The 24,681-nt window shown below is 43.3% G+C and overlaps 1 protein-coding gene across 1 annotated transcript in view; it reads right to left on the bottom strand.

Annotated features, from left to right (window-relative positions):
* Positions 1 to 15,493: 15,493 nt before the first annotated feature.
* The window catches only part of LOC126252201 (GTP-binding protein Rhes), a 559,471-nt gene continuing 550,283 nt past the window's right edge, over positions 15,494 to 24,681 (bottom strand). Inside the window, exon 3 of the mRNA XM_049953071.1 lies at positions 15,494 to 15,986. Coding sequence (XP_049809028.1) covers positions 15,494 to 15,986 — 493 coding nt within the window. The remainder of the gene's footprint in view (positions 15,987 to 24,681) is intronic.

The raw sequence follows: 24,681 nt of genomic DNA, 5'->3' as shown, positions 1-24,681 counted from the left end.
AGGAGTTGACAAGGAAAGTGTTAGGCAGATTCTTCATGAAAGTTTCAACATGAACAAAGTGTGTTCAAAAATGGTTCCAAAGTGTCTCACAATTGAACAGAAGGAACGCCGAAGAATGATTTGTTCTGACATCCTGGAAAACATTGAAAGTGATCCCACCTTCTTACAAAATGTTATTACTTGCGATGAATCGTGGTTTTTTACTTACGATCCCGAAACTAAACGCCAATCGATGCATTGGAAAACTCCTGGTTCTCCACGACAAAAAAAAAGCACGAATGTCAAAATCGAAATTCAAGGCAATGATGATTGTTTTTTTGACATCAAAGGGATTGTGCACATTGATTGGGTACCAGAGGGACAAACAGTGAATCAGCATTACTACATTAGCGTCCTGGCTACCCTACGTGAGCAAGTACGGAGAAAACGGAACGATTTGTGGACAAAAAAGTCATGGATCCTTCACCAAGACAATGCCCCAGCTCACAGTGCGTTGTCAGTGAAGACGTTTTTGGCAAAACACAACATTCCCATCTTAGATCATCCACCCTACTCACCTGATTTGGCCCCCTGTGACTTTTTTCTTTTCCCTAAAGTCAAGTCAGCTTTGAAAGGAACTAGATTTGAGACTGTTGAAGCAGTAAAAGAAAAAGCGACGGAAGTAATGTATGAACTTACCGAAAATGATCTGCAGCATTGCTATGAACAGTGGAAAATTCGTATGGAGCGGTGTAGAGACCGAGGAGGAGAGTACATTGAAGGAGATGACATGAAATTGTAAATAATTGTAAATAAATGTTTTTTCCAGCATCAGTCCGGTTTTTTTCTAGCCGAACCTCGTATATGTACTAAGTGTCCCCCCAAGAACAGTCAAGCATTGTATATTTGACATATTTAAAGATATTTTCAATTTTTTTACATGTAGGCGCGATCAATGCGTAACGAAGACTGCTCTTGAGATGTTTAATTGAACCTCAAGTATCAGTTGGAAACAATGGTTTGATTCTCCTTAAAAAAAAAAAATCTTTACTTAAAGTAATAACTATGTGAGCGTACTCGACAGACCCACTTCAAGTTACTGTAATGTGATATTCAATTCAAGGATGCTTATTTACACTGAGAAAAATGCGCAGGGTTATCAGTGTTTCCAGAAGCGAGTGAGTACGGCTTCTGCGTCGTAGCTTGTTAAGACATCGAATGTGATCTACGTGTAGGTAATTTAGTGGCATGATCAAGTTTCCTGCTGAAAATTAGCAGCTACAGAAAACAGGGCGGCAGGGAAAGTCTTTGAAACAGTTTTATTACGAAATTCTTCACATTTAAACTGCGAATACAAAATACAATATCATATTCAGTGAGTGTGAAACCTGAGCGGCTGACGCTGAGATGATATGCCGCAGAAATCGGTCCATTGGTAAATGCTAGTAAGAAACACAGCTGAACACACACATACGAGTACAATCATGTTCAGTGCGTGATAGACAAATGATAACAAACACTTGTGATAATGGTTCCGTATCTGTAAATACTGTTCCAAACACTCCTTGTTAATGTGTAAGCTTGAGTTACATAACAGCGCTAATATGTACAGTATATTTTTAACATGTTTACAACATAAATTTTAACAACACACAAAAATTACTATCCAGTTTGGAACATAAACATAAAATTCCAATATAGTTTGAGCACACAAAATTACACGAAGTGCTTATGTACAACACAATCTGTTTACAAACTGTCTTGGTGCAACATCCTTTAGAAAAATCTCTTTACACACAGAATCATCACCGCACAACTACGTTAGTTCCCAAGTTTTGCAACACAAAACAATCACACTTGTTTGTATGAAGAGTAGCGAAAATATCGCTTGAAGCCACAAGGCGTTCTCTTTAGTAAATGATGTATAAATGATATATTTGTGAGCTTAAGGCAATTTGTTCTCATGTACTGTTTAAGTATTTGAATGGCGTCTTTCTTGTGGTGCGCATTAAATGAGTATTGCATATGGAAATGCATACGCTACTATGTAGAAAGTTCTGGACGTCAGTTTTTTGGAAACATATTAACAGTAAAATACACTTACAAATCTTGTCAACATGTGTCTGCGTTGTTAACAACGCTTAAATGCATTTTCTTGCCTGTTTGTGCTTTCGTATAATATACAGCATTTGAGAAAGTCATGATAAACAGAAACTTCTTTACTGCAGAGAAACACGAAACTTTGTTTACAAATGACAAAGCTACTTGTACAAGGAATCTGGAAAACCTTTATCTGATCACAAACTTTATTTAAGTCAAAAACTTGAAATTGTTGGCGACAGCTTGAGAAACTAACCAAGCTTATAAGGTGACGAGTTCATTAACGTAGCTACAGCATAACAGTTGCAGCAGAAGTGTTCATAAACCAGGAAACGTTCATAGTATCCTTGTCCATACTGATACGGCTTTCTCTCGATAATGAACTAACTCCAAAGCCTTAGGACAAAACGAGTTTAACTGTTTTTCATTGAGGTTATGCCTATGGAGTTGAAGCAGACGTTTAAACTTAAACTGAATGTCGGTAAATGTACTATATGCTACAAAAGATGCTCATTCCCAATAGCATTGATGTTTTCCTTGCAGTACATTAAACTTAGTTAATCATACATTTTGAGAAAAATAAATTTAACTTGTATTTGCATAACACTTTTTTGAAAACCCTGTAGGTTCTGCGTTGCTCAATCACTGAAACTCGCGTTGACAAGACGCAGGACTAGTAACATAAAGGAACTACGTAGAGAAAATCAATGCAAAAGAGTTAGGCCCTACTGCTACACTCTGAGAGGAAATGGTACGTGAAAATGGAACATCGATTGCTGAGTGTTCATTCTAAGAAGACTCTCAGCGTGATGGCCGACAGGAGTAGCTTTATCGACAGGAACCGAATGGCCTCGGTCGATATCGACAGCCTACTCGCCCCCTCCAGTCTGGACTAGCAGACGACACGGTGATCAGTGCATCTGTGTACTGGTAAACGAAAGCAGATGTAGCATGTGGAATTAATGATCACATAAATGTTATGTGCAAATTAGTTATAAATTGCTTAGATATATTTATATGTCCAGTGAAAACACTCTTCCTTCATGGTATTGAAAGCTACGGCTGGCAGTAACCGCAAAAGAAAGAATATTGGTCCAAGGCTCCAGTCAGCCACTGAGCAGAGAGTCCTCATAGAGTGAATGAAGAAACGTACTTTGGAAAAATTCAGAGTCATAGAAGTGCTGCTTGTAAATGACTTATAGCAGCTGAATTTGAAGAGCAAGTCGTGCACTAACCGAATATCGAAAAAGTTTCTTATCTCCTTTACTTTCATTCTGGTATCAAAGAAACGAAAAAAAAACTCTATGTACGTAAACGAAAAGGGGTCACTTAGCAACGATTAATCTCCATGACATTATTAGAATAACAGTTTTCTTGTCTAAATTGGTGATTTAATTTTTTTGAAAGATTTCCAATCTTTACAGCTTCCTGAATGAATAGTAGAACTATTATTCTGTCACTCTGAAATGCTTAATTAGAAATATGCAGAAGGGGAACGCTTTGTAGCACGTATGAATTTTCCCCAACGACGGTGGAGGGAGGGGAGGGGGGGGGGAGGTGGATTGACAGCCATCATGTTCCCGTTCTTCTGCCTTTGATTAAAAGAAATTAAATACATAAAAATATGTTGGTACAGATGAAAATAACGATATTAAGCTTGAGGCGGTAACGAGTGCTTTCTTGAAATTTATAACAATTCAGATGAGACTGGAGACGTGCCGATATGAGATGGGACCTAGGTTCAGAATATACTTTTTCTTCAGATGAGTGTTTCTTTGCATGAACTCTCCATCGTGAACAATGGTCATTATTTTTTGAACAATAACGTTTTCGCTGTGACGCCACTATTCGTTATAACGTTTACAATTCCGAAATTTATTTTCAGTCTTTGAGGTGCTGTAAACACGGCAGTTTTCAACATTTACTCAAATAAGCAGAGGCACCTTAACCAGTTGAAAATTACATAAAAGTCGAAATCGCAGTTGTGGAAGTTATTCAGAATCGTGCACTCCATGTCTAAAATGTCGCCGTCAAAAAAAATTCAAGACAGTTACAATTGTATAATGGAGAATTGTCGTTTTTCTGAATCTAGTCATAGTTCAGATGCTATATAGAAAGGAACAGGATAACAGTAAGCATTAAAAATAAAGCCGTTACAGGAGGTTGACTCTAATCATAGGATGTGATACCTTGTTTGACGCTCTTAACTATTGCCATCTGCAACATTCACGCAGATTTGTGCACTAAATCCAAAAATAACCAATAGTTGTAGGATAACTTCTTTAGGGTCTTGGATTTTCTCTGTATTTGCTTCATTTTGGCCTATTTTTCTTGCTAGTGAATTTTTATATAGCTGTTGGAAGGGCATCAGTTCTCAAAGGTTTCGTAACGGGAATGTCGTGAGTGCGTACCCCGTCTTCAGTTCAGGGGCACATGTCGCAGGTATGGAGTTAACAAACAGTTCCAGTAGTTTCTGACATAGTCGCTGTTTCTGATCGAAAATGGGTGAGGATTTTAAATGGAGCTCGGTGTCTCCTGGTGAACTTTTGGTTATGTTCACAACGTCCAATGAGACTTCGAAGTAGGGCGGTTCCATTGGTATGATCTGCATTTCTGCATTAACTCCTTTTTTGGTGAAAAGGATAGATTGAGATTTGCTGACATTTATTAGATCTTCAAAACAAGACCTATTTTTGGGTGTCTTCAAGATTTTTTTACAATTTGGCAGAGATAAATTACAAACTTGAATTGCTTGTGTAGAGATGTGTGTTATCTCCAAAGATTGAAAGCTGGCTTCCAGGTTATCGTGGGATGTCATTTGTGTAGAACGTGTAGAGAGTTACTACAATGACTGGACCTTGAGGTACTTCTGCCTCAATGTGTCTGAGCTGACTATCTGACTGGTTGTCGCTAGTAAAAGAGGAAGGGATTTAGGAAAGAGGAAATGGGTAGTTGTGCTGTAAACAAGGCAATTTTCAACATTACCTTGTGCCACACTTTATTGAATTATATTTTAAAGTCCAGGTGTTGTGTACAATTTGTCAATCTCCACGATGTGCTTAACAATCCTCTTAATTTGATATTTCGTACTGCATTTTTGCAGAATTCTGTTGCCGAAACGTACACGAAGAAATTTTGCAATAATTCTTTCAAGAACCTTTCCAAAGCAACATTAAAGGGACATGGATCAATAATTTTGTGGAAATAGTCGATTCTTCCCTGTTTTCAGAAGTGTAACGACTTTAGCTACTTTCCAATGTTTGGAAAAGTACGAGACAAGTGTTGAAACTGTTTGTGAGAAAATCAACGCTGTTTGGGCGCAAATGTTTAAACTGCAGCGAAACATCAGCCGTAATCTTCTCAAGGAGAGCACGTTGTAACTTAAACATAATATATGAATTTGTGGGTTTTAAGTATGAAGAGGCATACCTGTTTTATAAAAACAAAGCCCTAATGTACAGCAGCCATAGTGGCATCGTCAAATGTTAAATGCAAAACAAGCTGCCGTACAGTAGACACAAGATGTTTGTATTGTAAGCTCACCAGATGTTGCTGTTCAATTAATTATTGAAAACTAGTGTATGCCGACATTAGCGACATCTGGTGAACATAAAACACAAACATCTTATGGCTACTGTACGGCAGCTTGTTATGAACAGTAGTGCTATTGACAACATGACTCGCGCATATGATGTTATTTATATATATTTGACGATTTTTTATAAAACAGGTATGCCTCTTCATACTTCAAGCGCACAAATGCATATATTTGTCAGTAGTACTTTTCATTATGGTCTATTTATTGTTTTTAAGCTGTAGATAGTCTATGAGAGTATTTATGTTTTCCCCCATTTTTTGCTGCAGATCTGATGATGGTCATTATAGACCGAAAGCGGTAATCTGCTAACAAAAAGTTTGTGACCATTGACGTAAATTAAAGGAAACTTAAACATGTATATGTAGATGTAGAAAGACAAGGAGGAGAAAACAAATTGTCTGTGATCGTATCAGAGAAATCGTCTCGGTATTTGCCTTAACCGATTTAGGGAAACCTCGGTGAATCTAAGTCTGCTTGCCTAGACTGGGATGTTGCCCACTCTCACCCCAAATAGATGTGAACAAAGCTTATTTCTGCATTGTTAGTGGAATTGTGCCAAACAATAAGTTTCGGTCAATAACTTGTAAATATCAGGCGACGGTTTTCAGAGTGACAAAAATTACAATAGCTGTTCTGTTGGAGACGTTCTAGCTGCACTGTTTTCATCTTATTATTTAATTTTTGCTAGTTTTCGAATAAGGTGTGAACTTATTGCCGAATTCGTTTCCAGTGAGGAGAAATTATCTTTGATCTGGTGTTAAGGAATGCCAGAATTTGGTAGGTTTGACTATCTGTTCACTTATACCTGTACTTTAGATAGACTACTTGTTTTCGCCTCAGATACGCGTGTGCTGTAGCAGATTGTGGTTTTAAGTCAATTTCCCTTGTCTGTTTGGGAAATCTGTACGAAGATGGATCGAGTGAGTTTGAAATATACAAAAACCAAGCTGTATAAATGAAAGAGAAAACAAAGCAACCCAGAGATAGAAATGGGAAGACCAACTTGGAAATGGATCGAGATCGTAACAAGCGACTAGATCCATTACTGGATAGGAAGGAGAAGAAGGCACAGAAGAAGCAGAAGATGAAGAAGAAGAAGAAGAAGAAGAAGAAGAAAGAAAACAAACGTGAAAGATGACAGTTATAATGCGCTTTGGAATGAGAATCACCACTCTAAACTCAAATTAGTCATTTCGAGTACAACATAATTTTGTTAAAGTGTTCAGAAGAACAGACGCATCCATATAAGCTCTATTTAAAGATGAATTCACAAGAAAATAGTAATATTTTAAGTAATTTAACAGCATCTTATTGGCACAAGCAATCTGGTGTAGATTTAATGCCTTCGTCTTACCACTGTTCACGAGTGACGAACAAACTACACATTCCTGGTTATCACTGCAACTGGAACAACAATTTGCTTTCGTTGTGCTGACTGCAAAAATTGTGGGCAGTGAAACTGCTTTTATAAATGTATGGTTACCTCAGTTGGCAGTAGTTGTAAGGTTCTCAGTGTTGGTTTAAATGACTTTTAACTCTCTGTTTCCAGCAATGTCTGTTACTGAATATCTGTACACACTTATCACTACTTTGTCGGTGTAAAGGTAATCTTATTATAAAGAGACTGTTTACTTGGCTTAAGAAAAAAATAGAAGATTTGTTGGTGATATCTCAGAAGATTCCGCATACAGAAAGTACGATATCACAGTGATACCTGTGGTACAGTACGGAAACCAAGACAGAAAATTTCCCTGACACAATCGTATTTATTTTTGTATATTTATTTATGCATATATTTTTTCTGACAAGATTAGGTCCATATAGCCTCCCTCACACCTAATCAGGTATTCTTCGTACTTTATCATTACATTCCTTATTGTATTTTACTTAGTATAGAAGCTAACGCTTAGAAATAGTAGTAGAAGTAGGCGCGACAGCGGTATTAGCTTCAACACAAAAATATTAATTATTTACATTAATGTCTGAAGACAGAAATAATAGAGATCATTTATAGGAAGGCAGATTTAAACTGTAGCGATTGATGCGAGGGAATAGGATGAAAAGGAAGAGAGAAAGAAACTGAGGGGTTTGGTGAAGTATAGGAAAGATATGACGTATGTGACAGCCGAAGTAGGTGTCTAGTGTTAGACAAGCACTTTGTGTCCGATGCGGAATGTTCAGGGACGCGCACACCGATGCATTAGACTCAGCGTATGACAGTCACTATCTCGTCTGGTACCAAGTACCCTATCAGGGATAATAAAGCACTGGCATGTTCAGAAAGCTGACGTTGTATACTCAATCCATACACTCATTCACGGGTAGTAATAACGTTTCGCACGAGTTGAAAGTTCAATTGTAGCTGCGAAAAAAGCAACTCTAATGAGGAGATTTGAACTTAGCACTTAACTGTCAGAAAGAAACCACTTGGGAAAAAAAGGAAAAAAGCGAAAGGATCTGTGTGCGTTGAAAGTGTCCATTGTACAACCCGGAAGGTTGTACGTGTAGTTCTCGCTAGAACATGAGAAATAATTTATCATCTGCCCCTGTGTTAAGAAATGTTACGAGCAGCACCATGTTTTCTGGCTTTACCGCGTTACAGAAGCTTTATTAGCGGCTGCATTTATCGGAAACAAAGGGCTCGGTGCCATTCATAGCACGAGTAATACAGTTAGATGGCACAGCGAATTTTCACTGAGTGGATGTTTATTTCCACGGTTTTATTTCGATGATTTCACTGCAAATGAATGTAATTTGAGCATTAACGTCAGGTATTATGTTGTTCACCTCGAATTATAGCGAATGAAGTATTATTGGTCGCCACATTCATTATGTCGTACCTGATACTGCTGGTTTTATAGTGTAATTTAACACTTTCTTTCTTCGGATGTAATCGCTCCGTGCTAATTAGCTTAATCCATTTATTTTCCTTGTTTCTGGCTCTAGCGCAGTATTTATTAAAAGCTTACGAGTATTAACACTCTCATTTTGGATCGGACAGTAAATTGTTACAGAAAAAAAGAAGTGCCATTCGATGCTACGTTACATAGCAGTAGCGATGCCAGATAATTGCTAATTCAAACTGTTTTCTGTGGCCTGTGTTGTATAGTTTCAATGTACACTGTGTACAAATGTTAAAGCGGAAAGTAACTTTCGCATACATGCCACTGCCAAGGAACAAGCTTGATCAAACCATAGAAAGAAAGAAATGCTACAGTGTAGTACAGAAAGTAACTAAAACTAAACTCCTCCCGAACAGGCCATGAAGGCCCAACGGTAGCGACCGGCCGCCGTGTCATCCTCTGCCCATAGGCATCACTGGATGTGGATATGGAAGGGCATGTGGTCAGCACACCGCTCTCCCTGCCATATGTCAGTTTCCGAGACCGGAGCCGCTACTTCTCAATCAAGAAGCTCCTCAGTTTGCCTCACAAGGGCTGAGCGCACCCCACTTGCCAACAGCGCTTGGCAGACCGAATGGTCACCCATCCAAGTGGTAGCCCAGGCCGACAGCGCTTAACTTCGGTGAGAGGGTAAATAATAGGAATACGCAATGAGACGAACAGAAATGATACTTTTATTGAAAGAGAATAATTTTATTGAAGTGACACCGATGGACACTACAAAGGCAGGACATGGGTCTTAATAGGGTGTGCGATCACCACTGACGGTAATGTAGGCTCTCCAACTTTATACCATGCTGGCGCAAGGTTGGCAAGTTGTTCTTGTGGTAATGCGTTCCTTCCTCCACCGACGCTGGTGACAACTGATGGATGGTCCTTAGTGCATGTGAACTTGGCAGCAATAAGTCTCCTCTGCACTTCCCTGTTAAGTTGGCGAACGGGCAGGCCGGTACATTCGCATTCGTGGAATATCCTCTCGTTTCAAGAGTCCAAGAGTACATCCACCTGCCCTGTTAGATGCGATCATCCATAAAAAACGAAGTCAGGGCCGAACGCATGCTTGAAAAGAGGCACGTGGCGAAGCAGTACAGTATCACAATAACTTTGACCGGTGAGTGTGCCGTGTTCAATTATCGGGTTGTCAGCACGTCAGTGGAACACAATAATTGGGCCACCAAGAAGATCGTGTTCGACAATATTTCTGGGTGCATTACATATTCCCACCTCTCACCATATGAGGTTACGACGAGCACTGACGAACATGATTTCTTTGGCGGTCCTGGTGTTATGGTGTGGTGAGGCATAATGTTATGGGCGTACTGACCTCCATATCTTTGAACACAGTACACTTACCAGTCAGCATTAGTGTCACACTGTACTCCATCACAATGTGCGTATTTTCAGGGGTGATGTCGGTCCTGACTTCATTTTTATGGATGCAGCACATCCACATGCAGCAACGACCATCCAACAGTTGTCAATTGCGCTGATGGAGAAATGGAACACCCGACGACAAGGACAAGTTACCAACATTGCGGCCAGCATGGCAGCACTTTGCAAAGCGTGCTCTGCCGTCTATGGTGATCACGTACCCTACTTAGAATCCTGTCTCGCTTTTTTAATGCCCATGGGATCGTCACACATCGTGGTGACTTCAGTTTAATTCTTGTCTGTGGATAAATAGAGTCACTTCTGTTCGTCCCATTGCATATTTCTTACAGTTACCTTATGTGCTACACTGTAGCATTTGTTTCTATGTATGGTCCAAGTTTCATCGAGCTTGGCAGTGACATATCAGGCGAACGTTACTTTCGTACTTAAGTTTTACACACCAGTGTGTTTACGGAACGGCATCATGGGGCCACCAAAAGCTACTGCACTGTGCATTTAGCAGCAGACAAACACTTGTGGTCCAGCCCAATCTTCAAATCACGGGTTAACAATACTTGAAGTTTATGGAAGGTTCCTTGGCATCAGATATATTTTGTCTTTTAGTTGCAAACTAGAGACGAGTGTGTAAAATATGCTGCAACAAAAACCAATTATGTACAGAGCTTCACACCAAGAATCTTCAATAAACTTGATGTGGTGTTAAGCCGTGACATGAAGATGGCCGCTTGATCAGAACTAGTAGTCTGTGCATAAATATTCATTGCAGCGGCTTTTGTGACTCCAAAACGCCATTATTTAAATGTCTTGTAACATACCATTTTCTAGCCACAATAGTGTGTTCTTTCTGTTGATATTGTCCTCGACATGTTCAGTTTCCGAGTGATATCTTCAGCATGGAGTTAGTGGACTGGTTCTTCCCTAATCGTCCTAAATGGGTAGTGGTCGGGGATGACTAGGCTATATAGTAATTCCTGTGACAGCCTGTGCCTTTCAACACTCACAGCGCATAACAGAACCGCTTTCAGCTCGAACGGGAAACGTCGCATGGCCCACACTCACTGCACGGGCAAAGATTCCTTCTGACTGTCGGAACTGGTCGGCGGTTTTATTACTTCTGGTCAGAGGCCCGTAGAGAATGGAACCCATTAATGAGGCAAATTTTCTGAGGTAGGTTTCGTCGGATTTGACTGCTGTCATACTGTTAGACTGTCAACAGACGGTAGACTTTCTACGACTTACAGATAGTTACGTCCTTAAGTACAGTTGCAGAGAAATTGAGGACCCTCAGAAAATAAAACGTCCAATTTGTTGTACATGCAGACTGTATCTTGAGAATAAACGAAATGTAGTTCACAATTTATGAATTTTCACCAGTAACACAATAATAGTTATCTCTCTGGAGACTGAGAAGTCAACTGAAGAAAGGAGACATATGAGGTTCATGAAGGTGTGACAATCTGGGCTCAACAGAGGATAGATCTGACGAACCGCCGACGTCGGTTCCACACAGAAAAGACTGTGCAGAGCTTCCTTTTGTCGGAGGGCACTGGTTGGAGGTTTTATTACCTCTGATCAATGGCTGAAAGCTCTTCCCATCTGAATGTCCGACGTACTGATATGGTGATTTTTCTACGCTGGATGCCAGGTAGCCTCAGAGTTGTCTGCCGACAGACTGATTGTCGATTGATGGTTGACTCTCGGTGGCTACAGAGGTTAGGCGCCAGAGATATTGTCCAAGTTTGGACACATTCAAAATGTACAGAGGAAATCCAAAAAAAATGTGCGGAATTCCTGAATTTTCATCAGTAATATGATAATCATTATTTCGTTGGAGACATTCTGCGATCTCTGTCGATGAAATGTGGCACATGAGGTTGGTGAACTTAAGCTCAACAGCTGACAGGTGTAGTCAACTTTGATGCTGAATTCATACTCATTGTACAGACGTCACACATAGATCCGACTGTCCGTGGACATTGGTTGGCAGGTTCTTTAATTCTAATTTCCAACTGGGGTGCGACCCAATAACAAAGTGATTTTCTTTCTTTGCTAGCTTTCGAGGGGGTTGCCTCAGAGTTGACTGCTGACAGACAGTTTGACCTCTGTGATCACAAGAGGTTTTGCCTATAAGAACAGCACCTTACAAACAAAGACCCGCAAGAATGAAAATGCTCAGTTCACAACACATGCAGAATGAACTGAGGAAATATAAAATTTCAGAGTTTCTGAATTTTCGCATGTAATATGGTAATCACTATTCCGTCGGAGACTCACTGCGAACTGTGTGCATGAAACATGGCACGTGAAGTTGATGAACGTGAGGTAACTTGGGCTCAACAGTTGACAGATCTTACCAATTTACATGTTGGGTCCACATCGTTTGTACAGGCAACACAGAGACCTGTCAGTCGTGGAAGGTTCTGTAAGTTCTGACCAGTGGTCTTCACGCGGTGTGACTCATTAGCAGGGTGATTTATTTTTACTTTTGTCGCTTTCGAGGACGTAGCCTCAGAGGTGACTGATGAAGAACTATTTGACTGTCGACTAATCTCTGTGCCTGCACGTTGTTTCGTCTCTATGTACGGCGCCAGACAAACTAAGCCCCTCAGAAATAATAATGTTCAGCTCAAGTCCCGTGCAGAATGTCCTGAGGAATTAAAAAACTGCACAGTTTTTGAATTTTCGCAAGTAACATAGTGATCATTATTCTGTTGGATACTCTCAGCGAACTCCAGACATGAAATGTGGCACGTGAAGTAGATGAATGTGAGGTAACTAGGGCTCAACAGTTGATAGGTCTGGCCAACTTAGATGTTGGGTCCATATTCATTCTACAGGCAACATAGACACCTGTCAGTCGTGGAAGGTTCTGTAAGTTCTAACCAGTGGTCTTCACGCGGTGTGACTCATTAACAGGGTGATTTATTTTTTCTTTGGTCGTTTTCGAGGACGTAGCCTCAGAGGTGACTGCTGAAGAACTGTGTGTCGACTAATCTCTGTGCCTAGACGCTGTTTCGTCTCTATGTACGGCGCCAGACAAACTAAGCCCCTCAGAAATAATAATGTTCAGCTCAAGTCCCGTGTAGAATGTCCTGAGGAATTAAAAAAGTGCACAGTTTTCGAATTTTCACAAGTAACATAGTGATCATTATTCTGTTGGAGACTCTCAGTGAACTCCATACCTGAATTGTGACACTTGAAGAAAACGAATGTGAGGTAACTTGGGCTCAACAGTTGATAGGTCTCGCCAACTTAGATGTTGGGTCCATATTCATTGTACATGCAACACAGAGACCTGTTAGTCGTGGAAGGTTCTGTAAGTTCTGACCAGTGGTCTTCACGCGGTGTGACTCATGAACAGGGTGATTTATTTTTTCTTTGGTCTTTTTCGAGGATGTAGCCTCAGAGGTGACTGCTGAAGAACTGTTTGACTGTCCACTAATCTCTCTGCCTACACTTTGTTTCGTCTCTATGTACGGCGCCAGACAAACTAAGCCCCACAGAGATAATAATGTTCAGCTCACGACACGTGCAGAATGTCCTGAGGGATTGAAAAAGTGCACAGTTATTGAATTTTCGCAAGTAATATGGTGATCATTATTCTATTGGAAACTCTCAGCGAACTACAGACATGAAATGTGGTACGTGAAGTAGATGAATGTGAGGTAACTAGGGCTCAACAGGTGATAGGTCCAGCCATCTTAGATGTTGGGTCCATATTCATTGTACATGCAATACAGACACCTGTCAGTCGTGGAAGGTTCTGTAAGTTCTGACCAGTGGTCTTCACGCGGTGTGACTCATTAGCAGGGTGATTTATTTTTACCTTGGTCGCTTTCGAGGACGTAGCCTCAGAGGTGACTGGTGAAGAACTGTTTGTCGACTAATCTCTGTGGCTACACGTTGTTTCGTCTCTATGTACGGCGCCAGACAAACTAAGCCCCACAGAGGTAATAATGTTCAGCTCACGACACGTGCAGAATGTCCTGAGAAATTGAAAAAGTGCACAGTTTTTGAATTTTCGCAAGTTGGGTTGGGTTGTTTGGGGAAGGAGACCAGACAGTGAGGTCATCGGTCTCATCGGATTAGGGAAGCACGGGGAAGGAAGTCGGCCGTGCCCTTTCGAAGGAACCATCCTGGCATTTGCCTGGAGCGATTTAGGGAAATCACGGAAAACCTAAATCAGGATGGCCAGACGTGGGATTGAACCGTCGTCCTCCCGAATGCGAGTCCATTGTGCTAGCCACTGCACCACCTCGCTCGGTTTTTCGCAAGTAACATAGTGATCATTATTCTGTTGGAGACTCTCAGCGACCTCCAGACATGAATTGTGCACATGAAGTAGATGAATGTGAGGTAACTTGGGCTCAACAGCTGATAGGTCTGGCCAACTTAGATGTTGGGTCCATATTCATTGTACATGCAACACAGACACCTGTCAGTCGTGGAGGGTTCTGTAAGTTCTGACCAGTGCCCTTCACGCGGTGTGGCCCATTAACAGCGTGATGTATTTTTTCTTTGGTCGTTTTGGAGGAAGTAGCCTCAGAGGTGACTGCTGAAGAACTGTTGGACTGTAGACTAATCTCTGTGCCTACACATTGTTTCGTCTCTATGTATTGCGCCAGACAAACTAAGCCCCTCAGAAATAATAATGTTCATCTCAAGCTACGTGCAGAATGTCCTGAGAAATTGAAAAGTGCACAGTTTTTGAATTTTCCGAGCGGTGTAGGGCGCTGCAGTCGTGGACTGTGCGGCTGGTCCCGGCGGAGGTTCGAGTCATCCCTCGGGCTCGGGTGAGTGTGTTTGTCCTTAGGATAATTTAGGTTAAGTAGTGTGTAAGCTTAGGGACTGATGACCTTAACAGTTAAGTCCCATAAGATTTCACACACATTTGACTTTTTTTTTTTTTTAATTTTCGCAAGTATCATGGTGATCGTTATTCTGTTGGAGAGTCTCAGCGAACTCCAGACATGAAATGTGGCACGTGAAGTAGATGAATGTGAGGTAACGTGGGCTCAACAGCTGATAGGTCTGGCAAACTTACGTGTTGAGACTATATTCACTGTAGGTTCAACAGATACCTGTCCGTTGCTGGCGGTTTTGTAACTTTTGATCAGTGACCTCCAGGGGGTGTGACCCACTAACAAGGCGATTTTGCTCGCTTCGCTAGTTTTCTAGGAGGTAGCCTCAGAGGTGACTGTTGAAGGTCTGTTTGTTGGCAGACTCTCTGTGCCTGCAGGTGGTTCTATCTCAAGGTTCAGCCTCAGAAAAACTAAGGCCCCTCAGGAACGGAACGTCTGAGCCCACGACACACGCAGAATTTATCGAGGAAATAAAGGAAGAGGCTCAGTTTCTGAATTTTTCACCAGTAACACGAGAGTCGTCATCTCGTCGGAGACTGCCTGTGAGCTCCAGCGAAGAAAGGTGGCACGCGAGGTCGGTGGACGAGTCTGCGGCAGCCAGGGGAGGCGGCCCGGCGCCTCCGGCCGGCGGCGCGGGGTGGTGGCCGGCGCTCGGGGCGTCACTGGACGACGCAGCGGCCGACGTCGTCGCCGGTGGCGGCGCCGATGCCGACGCTCCTGCGCACGAGCGCGGCGAGGCGCGACGCGCCCCCCGAGCCGGCGAGCCCCGCGTCGCGGCTGCCGCCGCCGCCGCCGCTGCTGCCCAGCGAGCAGGTCTTGGTGCGCATGATCATGAGGTCGGTCCGGATGGAGGGCCGGCGCACGTTGGGCGCCACGACGCCGCACGCGTCGCTGAGGCGCCGCTTGATGGACAGCGAGCACTTCTTGGAGCGGTGCTGCGGCGCGGGCGGCGGCAGTGCGCACGGGCTGCCGAAGCTGGGGTGCAGCCGGCGGTGGTGGTTGGGCGCCATCTCCAGCGGCAGCCCGGCCGCCAGGAACAGCTCGTAGAACAGGTCGTCCACGCGGATGTTGCGCCTCGCCGACGTCTCCACGAACACGCAGCAGTCGTCCTGGGTGTTGGCGTATGCCGTCGCCTCCTCCACCGTCACCGTCCTGCCGACACGAGCGGTTTGCCCCACGTCAGTCCTGCAATCTTGCACAGTCACAGCGAAAAAGTGCTTAGAAATCTGAACCAGGGATGCAAAAAACTGACCAGTTAAAACCGATACCAGTATTTTAGTTATGAATTACCGGGTTCGATTCCCGGCGGGGTCAGGGATTTTCTCTGCCTCGTGATGACTGGGTGTTGTGTGATGTCCTTAGGTTAGTTAGGTTTAATAGTTCCAAGTTCTAGGGGACTGATTTCCATAAATGTTAAGTCCCATAGTGCTCAGAGCCATTTTTTAGTTACGAATTACCGGCATTTTTCGGTTCGAGGGACATTTCGTGAATAATGTACAGGTAACAACCCGCCAGGGTAGGGGTAGCCGAGCAGTATCGCAACTACCAGAAGCACTACGACAACATGCTAAAGATCATTTTTGAAAGAATGGGTGTCGGTTAAATATGTGGATCCACTACAACACCTTGAACGAGAACGAACAGAACAAAATTAAAAGTCACTTGTGTTCTTATTATTATTTGCTATTACCTTGCTTCCGAAACTTCTATGTTACACGAAGAGTTTTTTTTCAATACATTTTGTTCAGAATTACTCGTGTTCGACTTCCAAAGTATTTGTGTGATTCAACAAGAATTGTTAAGTTTTATCAGTGTTCAGTTTCTACTCAGAGAAGAGGTTTCTTTGTCTTTCTTACATCGGAGAATGGGAGTTTTGTGTTAAGATCTCTGCACACTTAGTGCTATGACCCAACAGGGGACATGAAAAAAGGAGTGGGAGGGGTTTGGGCCTCGACGCACTGCCAGTGCCGTAAAGAGACCCCACTGCTAGTGCGGCGAGTACCACGCCCTGAGCTTTTTTTTTTTTTTTTTTAAAAAAAACGCGCTGTTTCCTGGACTCGAATAGGCGCGCCGGCCCCGGATCGACTCCGCCCGGCGGATTAACGACAAGGGTCGGTGTACCAGCCAGCCTGGATGTGGTTTTTAGGCGGTTTTCCACATCCCGCTAGGTGAATACCGGGCTGGTCCCCCCGTTCCGCCTCAGTTACACGTTCGCACTGGTGAAATCGATTTACTTTAGATGCAGACAGCTGGGGTACACTGAATCCGTCCCAGGGGGCACGGGGTGGCGGCAGGAAGGGAATCCGGCCACCCCTAAAACTAATCTTGCCAAATCCGTTCTAACCACACCGACCCTGCGATCGCTGCAGGACTATGGCGTAAGCGACAAAAAGAAAGAAAACACAGGTCGGTAATACTGAGAGGTGGCATGAGCCCCCTCTCATATTTCTATCTTACGATTCTCCTCTCTAGTTGCATGCGGTGGAAGGTTTGCTTTTCCTTAACACGCGGACTTCCCACGCAGCGTCTCTCGTCACCCGGGTGGTCCGGTGACAGGCGGGCTCTGTGGAACTGGAGAGAGTTAAGCCGACGTGTGTGAGGCAGTCGAGTGAATGCTTTGCAGACGCCGACATTGTCAAGAGACACGCCCGCTGGGGTGTGAAGTAGCGGCTGGGCTAGAGGTTCCGTTACTTCGGAGAAACTTTGCGAAAACACTTTCTGGCGGGCTACCAGCGAGGCGTGGGAATGACTTGTGTACCCACGCAGTTGTGGCGGGAAAATTCCCGCACTTTCTGCAAAATCAGCACAGAAATTGGCGCCAAGAATCTCCATTGGTGGAATGGTAGTGCTCCGGCAATGGAGTGGAATTTCCGCCGGTTTTCGAGTTGCTGATTGGAACGTAACCACGGCCACTGTCGTGGGGGTGGGAATGTTCGGTGTTCGGCCTGTACGGGTGCTCTGGGTAGTCGGCAGTCGCCTTTCGGTCGAGGACGTCGAAGCAACCAGCCCTCGCCTGCGGTACGCCAGATCGTGTTCTGGGAGATAAGAAGACAGTTTGGTAATGTACGTCCGCAGCACCGGCAGATAGGGATTTTCCTAGGTGATAATCAGAGCTCAGCAGAGCGCGCCTGTTCATCCTTTTCTAACTTTGTTCTGTCTTGAGTAGCAGCAATTACTGTGGGGTTAGCTGTGTGTCTCTCTCGAGATTTGAGTGGAAAGGAATTGGCTCCACATACCACTTCGTCTTAAACCTCACGATCTAAGTTAGGGACAACTTCACCTTTATAGCGTTTGTTTGTGTTTCCAATTCGAGCCAATTTAATGTATTGTAAATGTGTCATGTGTTTTGGTTTAGTATTTTGTGTTTAGTCGTAATAAATCATATTGTTATTTTGCACAGAACTTTCATTCTGTTAATCGGTAGAGTAAACCTATCATTCCTCACTAGGTTAATGAAACTTGCCTTTATTTAACTTATTTATCAAATTAAATTATTGCAGGGGCCAAACTCTTTTCTACTCCACTTGCAGGGCTGCTTACAGTCAGTGCGCGTATATTTTTTTTCATCCTTGTGCAACAGCAAAAGTCGGAGTTAGAATAGGGGGGGCTCAGAGCATCATTTACAGATGTAGATTCAAGAATTTAGTGGTAAATACACTGCTAGCCCCGGCACCTCGCATAATATGGCGACCCTTAGCCTCGGATCTTTCCTGAGAATCACTGATTAACAAACAGTATTCTTACTACGAATATTCAAATTTTTTTTCTCTAATTTTTTTATTGATTAATACCCAAGTTTTTTCTGGTAGTTCCGCGTTTAGTTTTAAGTAGCGGCGCATGATTACAGTTTTTGTTTTCAGTGTATATATTTTTTTGTTCATTGTTTTTTGTGTTTCGTTGATGTGGTGTCCGTACCACATCGCACTTTGTCGGATTTGTGTGCGGTTTCTGTACCACATAAAATTGTGCTTGTAATTACAGCGTTGGAACAGCGTTGTTGAAATTTTATGTCTATGTGTAAAAAAAAAATACAGGGAGTAGATTATTTTATTGTGTATTTCAGATAAATTTTGTCTCTCATGAATGATCACGAGAAGTAAGGCACGACTATTAGTGAGCGAAGCTAAAACAAAAGTGGATACTATAATGGATAAGGGGCACGTTACTGACGGGGATAGGTTCGGAGGTGAGATGGGCACATTTTTAGCAAGACAGGACGACAGGGTCATTGATGAGGACGGTGATTTGGACGCGATCTTAGAGCAACGTCGCGGCCGTGATTATGAGTGTGAGGTAGAGGATGAAACAGAGACAGGCACACAGGTCGAGACGGTAGCAGAAGTTTATAATCAAACGAACGAGAGCAGACAGGGGCTAGCTCGGCCACGTCAGAGCTCTAGCGCCCAGGTGTCCAGAGTTACATCTCCCACGTTTGAAGAGGATCAAAAAGATGACGTAAACCCAATACTGAGCTTCCTACGATCAATGAAAGAAGAAGATGAGAAACAGCGTAAGGACACTCAGACTATAATTTCGCATATAGGGGAAATTCGTGGGGAATTAATATCAATAAAGGAAGAATGTAGAGAAGCAAAACAAATGTCAATGGCTGCACAAAAAGTAGCAGGCCTGGCCAAAACGGCAGCAATAGGGGCAATGAAAGTCGCGGAAGCAACTTCTAAACTCGCAGGGCGCTTGCGACGTACAACACAATCCCACTCAAAATCCCTAGCATTCTTAAAAACTCAAGGTAATATCGCGGTTGCAAACACCACGAAACGAATGGAAGAAGTAGAGAGTCGGATAGCAAAACTAGAGCAAAACGGGCACACGAGCACTGCGCGTTCGGATACCAATGATGGAATACACAGAATTGTGTCTCCGAGGAAAAGCCCGCCGTGCTCTAGCCCAGTGACAGAGTGCGGAACTAACAATGCACACGCAGAAACAGCGAGTAATAGCCCCAATAATTATAGCCCACCTAGGAGAGTGAATTCTGAGAGCCACTTCCACTGTGATACAGAGGTAGCACATCACAGTTATCAGCAAGATAGAGCAGGACACTCAGCAGACGTGCAAGTATCGGAAACGAGTGACAACACCAGTGCGAGGATCAGACAGGATTTTGATCACAATCACTTCCTGTCGATACTAAAATTCCAGAAGTTCAAAGAAAATGGAGGGTCGATGCATCCGAAGAGCTGGGTGATGCAGTTCACAAATTCATTACCGGCATCATGGCCAACCCAGGCAAAATTAGAATTCATGTGTGGACACATCGAAGGCCAAGCCGCGGAAAAGATGCGGGGTGTGGCAGTGACGTGTCGGACTTATCAGGAATTTGTTAGTGCATTCCTGCGTACCTACTGGTCAAAGCAAACGCAAGACAGGATTAAAGAGGAAATAATATTTTGTCCTGAACTGGAAGTGTCCGGGCATAGGAGCGCAACCAAATTTCTTGATGAGTTACTCAAGAAGAATCAATTTTTAGATAGTCCATATAGTAACGGAGAAATCATTAAATTTTGCTTTTCCAAATTGCCAGTTAGGTACCAACAGACACTTGTCGGCAAGTGTGGATCTGACATAGAAGCATTCAAGAGTCTATTGCGCGAACTCGAAGTAGTCTTTGATAAACAAGACGCAAAGGACAGGAAGAAGGGGCAAAGTAACAAATACCACGGGCCAGGAAGGGAAGACGACAACAGATCGCATAATCGCACTGGTCAGTTAGGAAACCAGGGTTACGGAAGTCAAGGTTACGCTATTCAAGGTTATGGAAACCAAAGACACGGAAACCAGAACGTCAGGGAGCAGAGTCAATCTAGACAAGGAATCTGGGATAGGAGGAATAACGAACGGCAAAGCGACCGTAATTGGAGAGAGCGAAACCAAGGACAACAGTGGAACCAGGAGATTGAAACTAGACCCGCAAATCCTAATGCACGTCAGAGGAGGGGGAGCTTAACAAGGGATTGACGCCAGACTAGTGCGAACACAGGCCGCCGGAATTTCGCACGTAATCTCGGACCTGGCCAACTACGGATGATACATTACGAAGATTTATCAGAAATCCTGCTCGAGGAACATAAAGCAACTCCTCGACAAGATCGGCAGCCTCTTATCACAGTAACAATAGCTGAAAAGAGTATGAATGCGATAATAGATAGTGGAAGCTACATAACAGCAATATCTGAGGCAGCATACAAGAGGTGCTCTCAGGAGATGGACTGGCCTGTTCTATCGGTTAAGAAAACCAAAATAAAAGGGGCATTAGCGGGTAAATGTACGGAGGTCACCCAACAAACAAGACTGGAATTCTCCTGCCAAGGACACAAAATAGAGTCTAACTTCTGGATCGTGCCAAATCTGGCGATCGACATGATAATAGGAACGGACTTCCTAAATGAACATGAAGCGATAGTTGATCTAGGACGAGGTGAAGTGGTTTTGAGGAAAGGGAATCCCGTCCACATTAAGTTCGACGACCAGCTGATCCCAGCTCAACTACCGTCTAACTGTGTACGAATAAACTATGCGTGTCTGAAAGACAGAAAGGAAGAACAGGTCGACGTTGCGGGTAAGGGAGAGGACACGGATGAGAATGAAGTCGGAATAATGGGAGAAATAAAGGAGAAAATAGGAGAAAAAGTGGAAGCAATAAAGAATATAAGGAGTGACCACCGCAAAGAACTTCATAAATTACTAGTAGAACATGCGGAGGTCTTTCTTCCCAAGACAGGATCAATAAAGAACTTCCAATATGAATTTCGTGTTCGTCCGCACAACCAGTTTCGTGTGCCACCCTATCCAATCCCCTTGGCATATCGACAGAAAGTAGCAGCTGAAATTACGCGAATGCTGAGTGAAGGAATAATAGAACCTACGGCTTCAGCCTATAATAACCCGTTAAGAGTAGTCGAGAAGGCAGATGGTAGTATTCGTTTAGTCTTGGACTCGCGACAAATTAATACCATAATAGAACCCGAAACAGACAGACCGGAACGATTAGAGGAACTCTTACAAAACTTCCATGGAATATCAATCTTCTCATCAGTTGATCTAAAATCGAGTTTCTGGCAGATCGAGCTCCATCCAAATTGCAGACAGTACACAGCCTTTTTAGCATTTGGAAGATGTTACCGGTTTCGTCGTCTACCATTTGGTTTGAACGTTTCATCTGCCGCATTCATTCGGGGGCTGGACGGCATACTAAGCGATAATTTGAAACGTCATGTCACCAGCTATGTGGACGATTTGCTGATCGCGGAGAAATCTTGGGGAGAGCACAATTCGGTCCTCGGTGAACTCCTAGCGACATTCAAGGAATACGGAGTGACTATCAATATCGAAAAATCGAATTTTGGGACGTCCTCTGTGAAATTTCTAGGACATATCATCACGGGTGAGGGCATTGCGCCAAATCCCGAAAAGATCGAAGCGATTGAAAAGTTTCCCATTCCTACGACAAAGAAGCAGTTAAGGGGGTTCTTGGGGATCATAAATTTTTACAACCGCTTTATACATGTCAAAACTCAGAGCAGTCCTCGGTTGCATCAACTTACAGGAAAGAAGATTCCTTGGGAATGGGATGAGGCGGCCGAATCCGAATGGAAAGCATTAAAATTCGCATTATTACAAGCACCCATCCTATCACACCCTAATTTAGCAGAAGAGCTTTGCATAGTAACGGACAGTTCATACTCCGGTCTGGGTGTCATGGTGTTCCAGGACTATGTACATGAAGGAAACAGGGTGTGGAAGACAATTGCGTTTGCTAGCAGAGTACTAGCCAAAAGTGAGAGGAATTACTCAGTAACCGAGTTAGAGGCGCTGGCTATTGTATGGGCGTTTGAAAAATTCAGATACCTTCTGTTTGGTCGCAAGACGAGGGTCTACACAGACCACAAGGCGCTCGAGTTCTTGATGACTGCAAAGCTTAATCACAGGCGGCTCATTAGGTGGGCATCATATCTACAGCAGTACAACTTTTCGATAGAATATATCCCCGGCAGTCAGAACATTATTGCAGACGCCTTATCACGGTCACCGATCGGATTTGAGCACAACATGGAAGAAGATCTGGAGGAAAATCACTACTGCCTTTACTATATGCAGAAAGTAGCCTTTGAAAATTTTATTACCTGTAGTATGCAGGACATCAAGAAGGAGCAAGACAAGGACCCTGCCCTAGTGTTATTGAAACAGAAATGGATAGACAGAAGACACGCCACCATCAGGCAGTTCTACCTCTTGCGGAAAGGCATAATTTTCCACCGAAATTATACCAATGACACTGAATGGGGGGTATGCATCCCTGAACACCTAATAAACAAGGTTATATGGCATACTCACCTCAGCTATGGACACTTCGGACCACGCAAGTGCAATCTCAAGCTAAGGACCATGTGTTACTTTCGAAACATGGAGCGTCGAATTCGGAGGGTACTGTCGGTGTGTAAAGACTGCCAAAAGGCTAAGCACACCACTGTGAGCATGCAGGCACCATTATACCCAATCGTACCGACCAAATTAAGACAATTAGCAGCAACAGATTTGATGGGACCTTTGCCAAGAACAAGAAGAGGATATACTTACGTATTAGTGTTTGTTGAGCTAACGTCCAAATACGTTACCTTTACGCCACTGAAGAGGGCAACAGGACGAACTGTATCACGAGCCCTAATCCGGGATTTCCTACCACAGGTTGGTCATGTGAGTAGAATCATTTCTGATAACGGGCCACAGTTTAAGTCAAAAACATGGAAGGAGACGTTGCGTCGATGTAAAATTGATCCCATTTTTATATCTTCACACCATCCGAGCTCGAATGCTGCAGAACGGGTTATTAAAGAACTCGGAAACTTGTGCCGGTTGTACTGTAACAAACAGCACACGACATGGGACGTTTTCCTTAAAGACTTCCAGGAGGTGATCAATGAGGCACCCCATGGGATAACAAAATTGGCACCCATTACAGTACTGAAAAACCGGATTCCTAAGGACTTGATAACCAAGGTCGTAAACTTCCCACCAAGGGCGCGAACGCAGCACCAAGCCATAGTGGATTTGGCTCTCAAGAGGATACGGGCTGCAGCAGAGGTCAGGAAGAGACGTGCCGACAGGGGAGCTCGTCTACGACACTTCCAAATTGGACAAAAGGTGCTCGTTAAGTCTTTCCGACTTTCGAACAAACAAAAAATGAAATGCCAAAAATTCTATTCTGTTTACAACGGCCCGTACCGTATAAGGAGAGCAGCTCACCACAATGCTTATGAATTGGAGACGCTGAAAGGAAAGAAGTCCATAGGACTCCACCACATCTCTCACATAAAGGAGTTCGTAGAATAGTAGTAGTGTAAGAAGTGTACATAGTAGAATAGGCAAATATATGAACCTTTGTTCGGGGAACAATAATCGTTACATTAATAGATTAAGATTGTTAAAGTATTAACACGCTGCGTTGTCTTGCATAAGAATTTACTGCTGCTATCCTCTTTTTGTTTATGTTCGGGATCTCATCTGTCGTTGCGATAAGAGGGACTACCTTTCCATGAGCAATGTTTTTGTCCTTTCCTATCTGGTGTCCATGTTAAGGGATAAAGATGAGTGACGAGACGTCGCACAAACGGGCGCATACAAGAACGTGCTCTTAGAAGCGTTCTGAGAAGTCGTGATACGCTCAATAGCGGCCACAACCAGTTCGTGAAACGTTCATACCAATGCTTGCAGGCACGCGTCAGTGCACGGCAAGATTGTGGTATATTGCGTGATTTCGAGGATGAATATGGGCAGTATAGTTTCTTTTGCAGAGCTGCGCCAGCATCGTTGTCTTGCAAGTCGGGGT

Source organism: Schistocerca nitens, chromosome 4, assembly GCF_023898315.1.
Source record: "Schistocerca nitens isolate TAMUIC-IGC-003100 chromosome 4, iqSchNite1.1, whole genome shotgun sequence".
Lineage (NCBI taxonomy): Eukaryota > Metazoa > Arthropoda > Insecta > Orthoptera > Acrididae > Schistocerca > Schistocerca nitens.
This window is presented reverse-complemented; position numbering and strand designations above follow the sequence as displayed.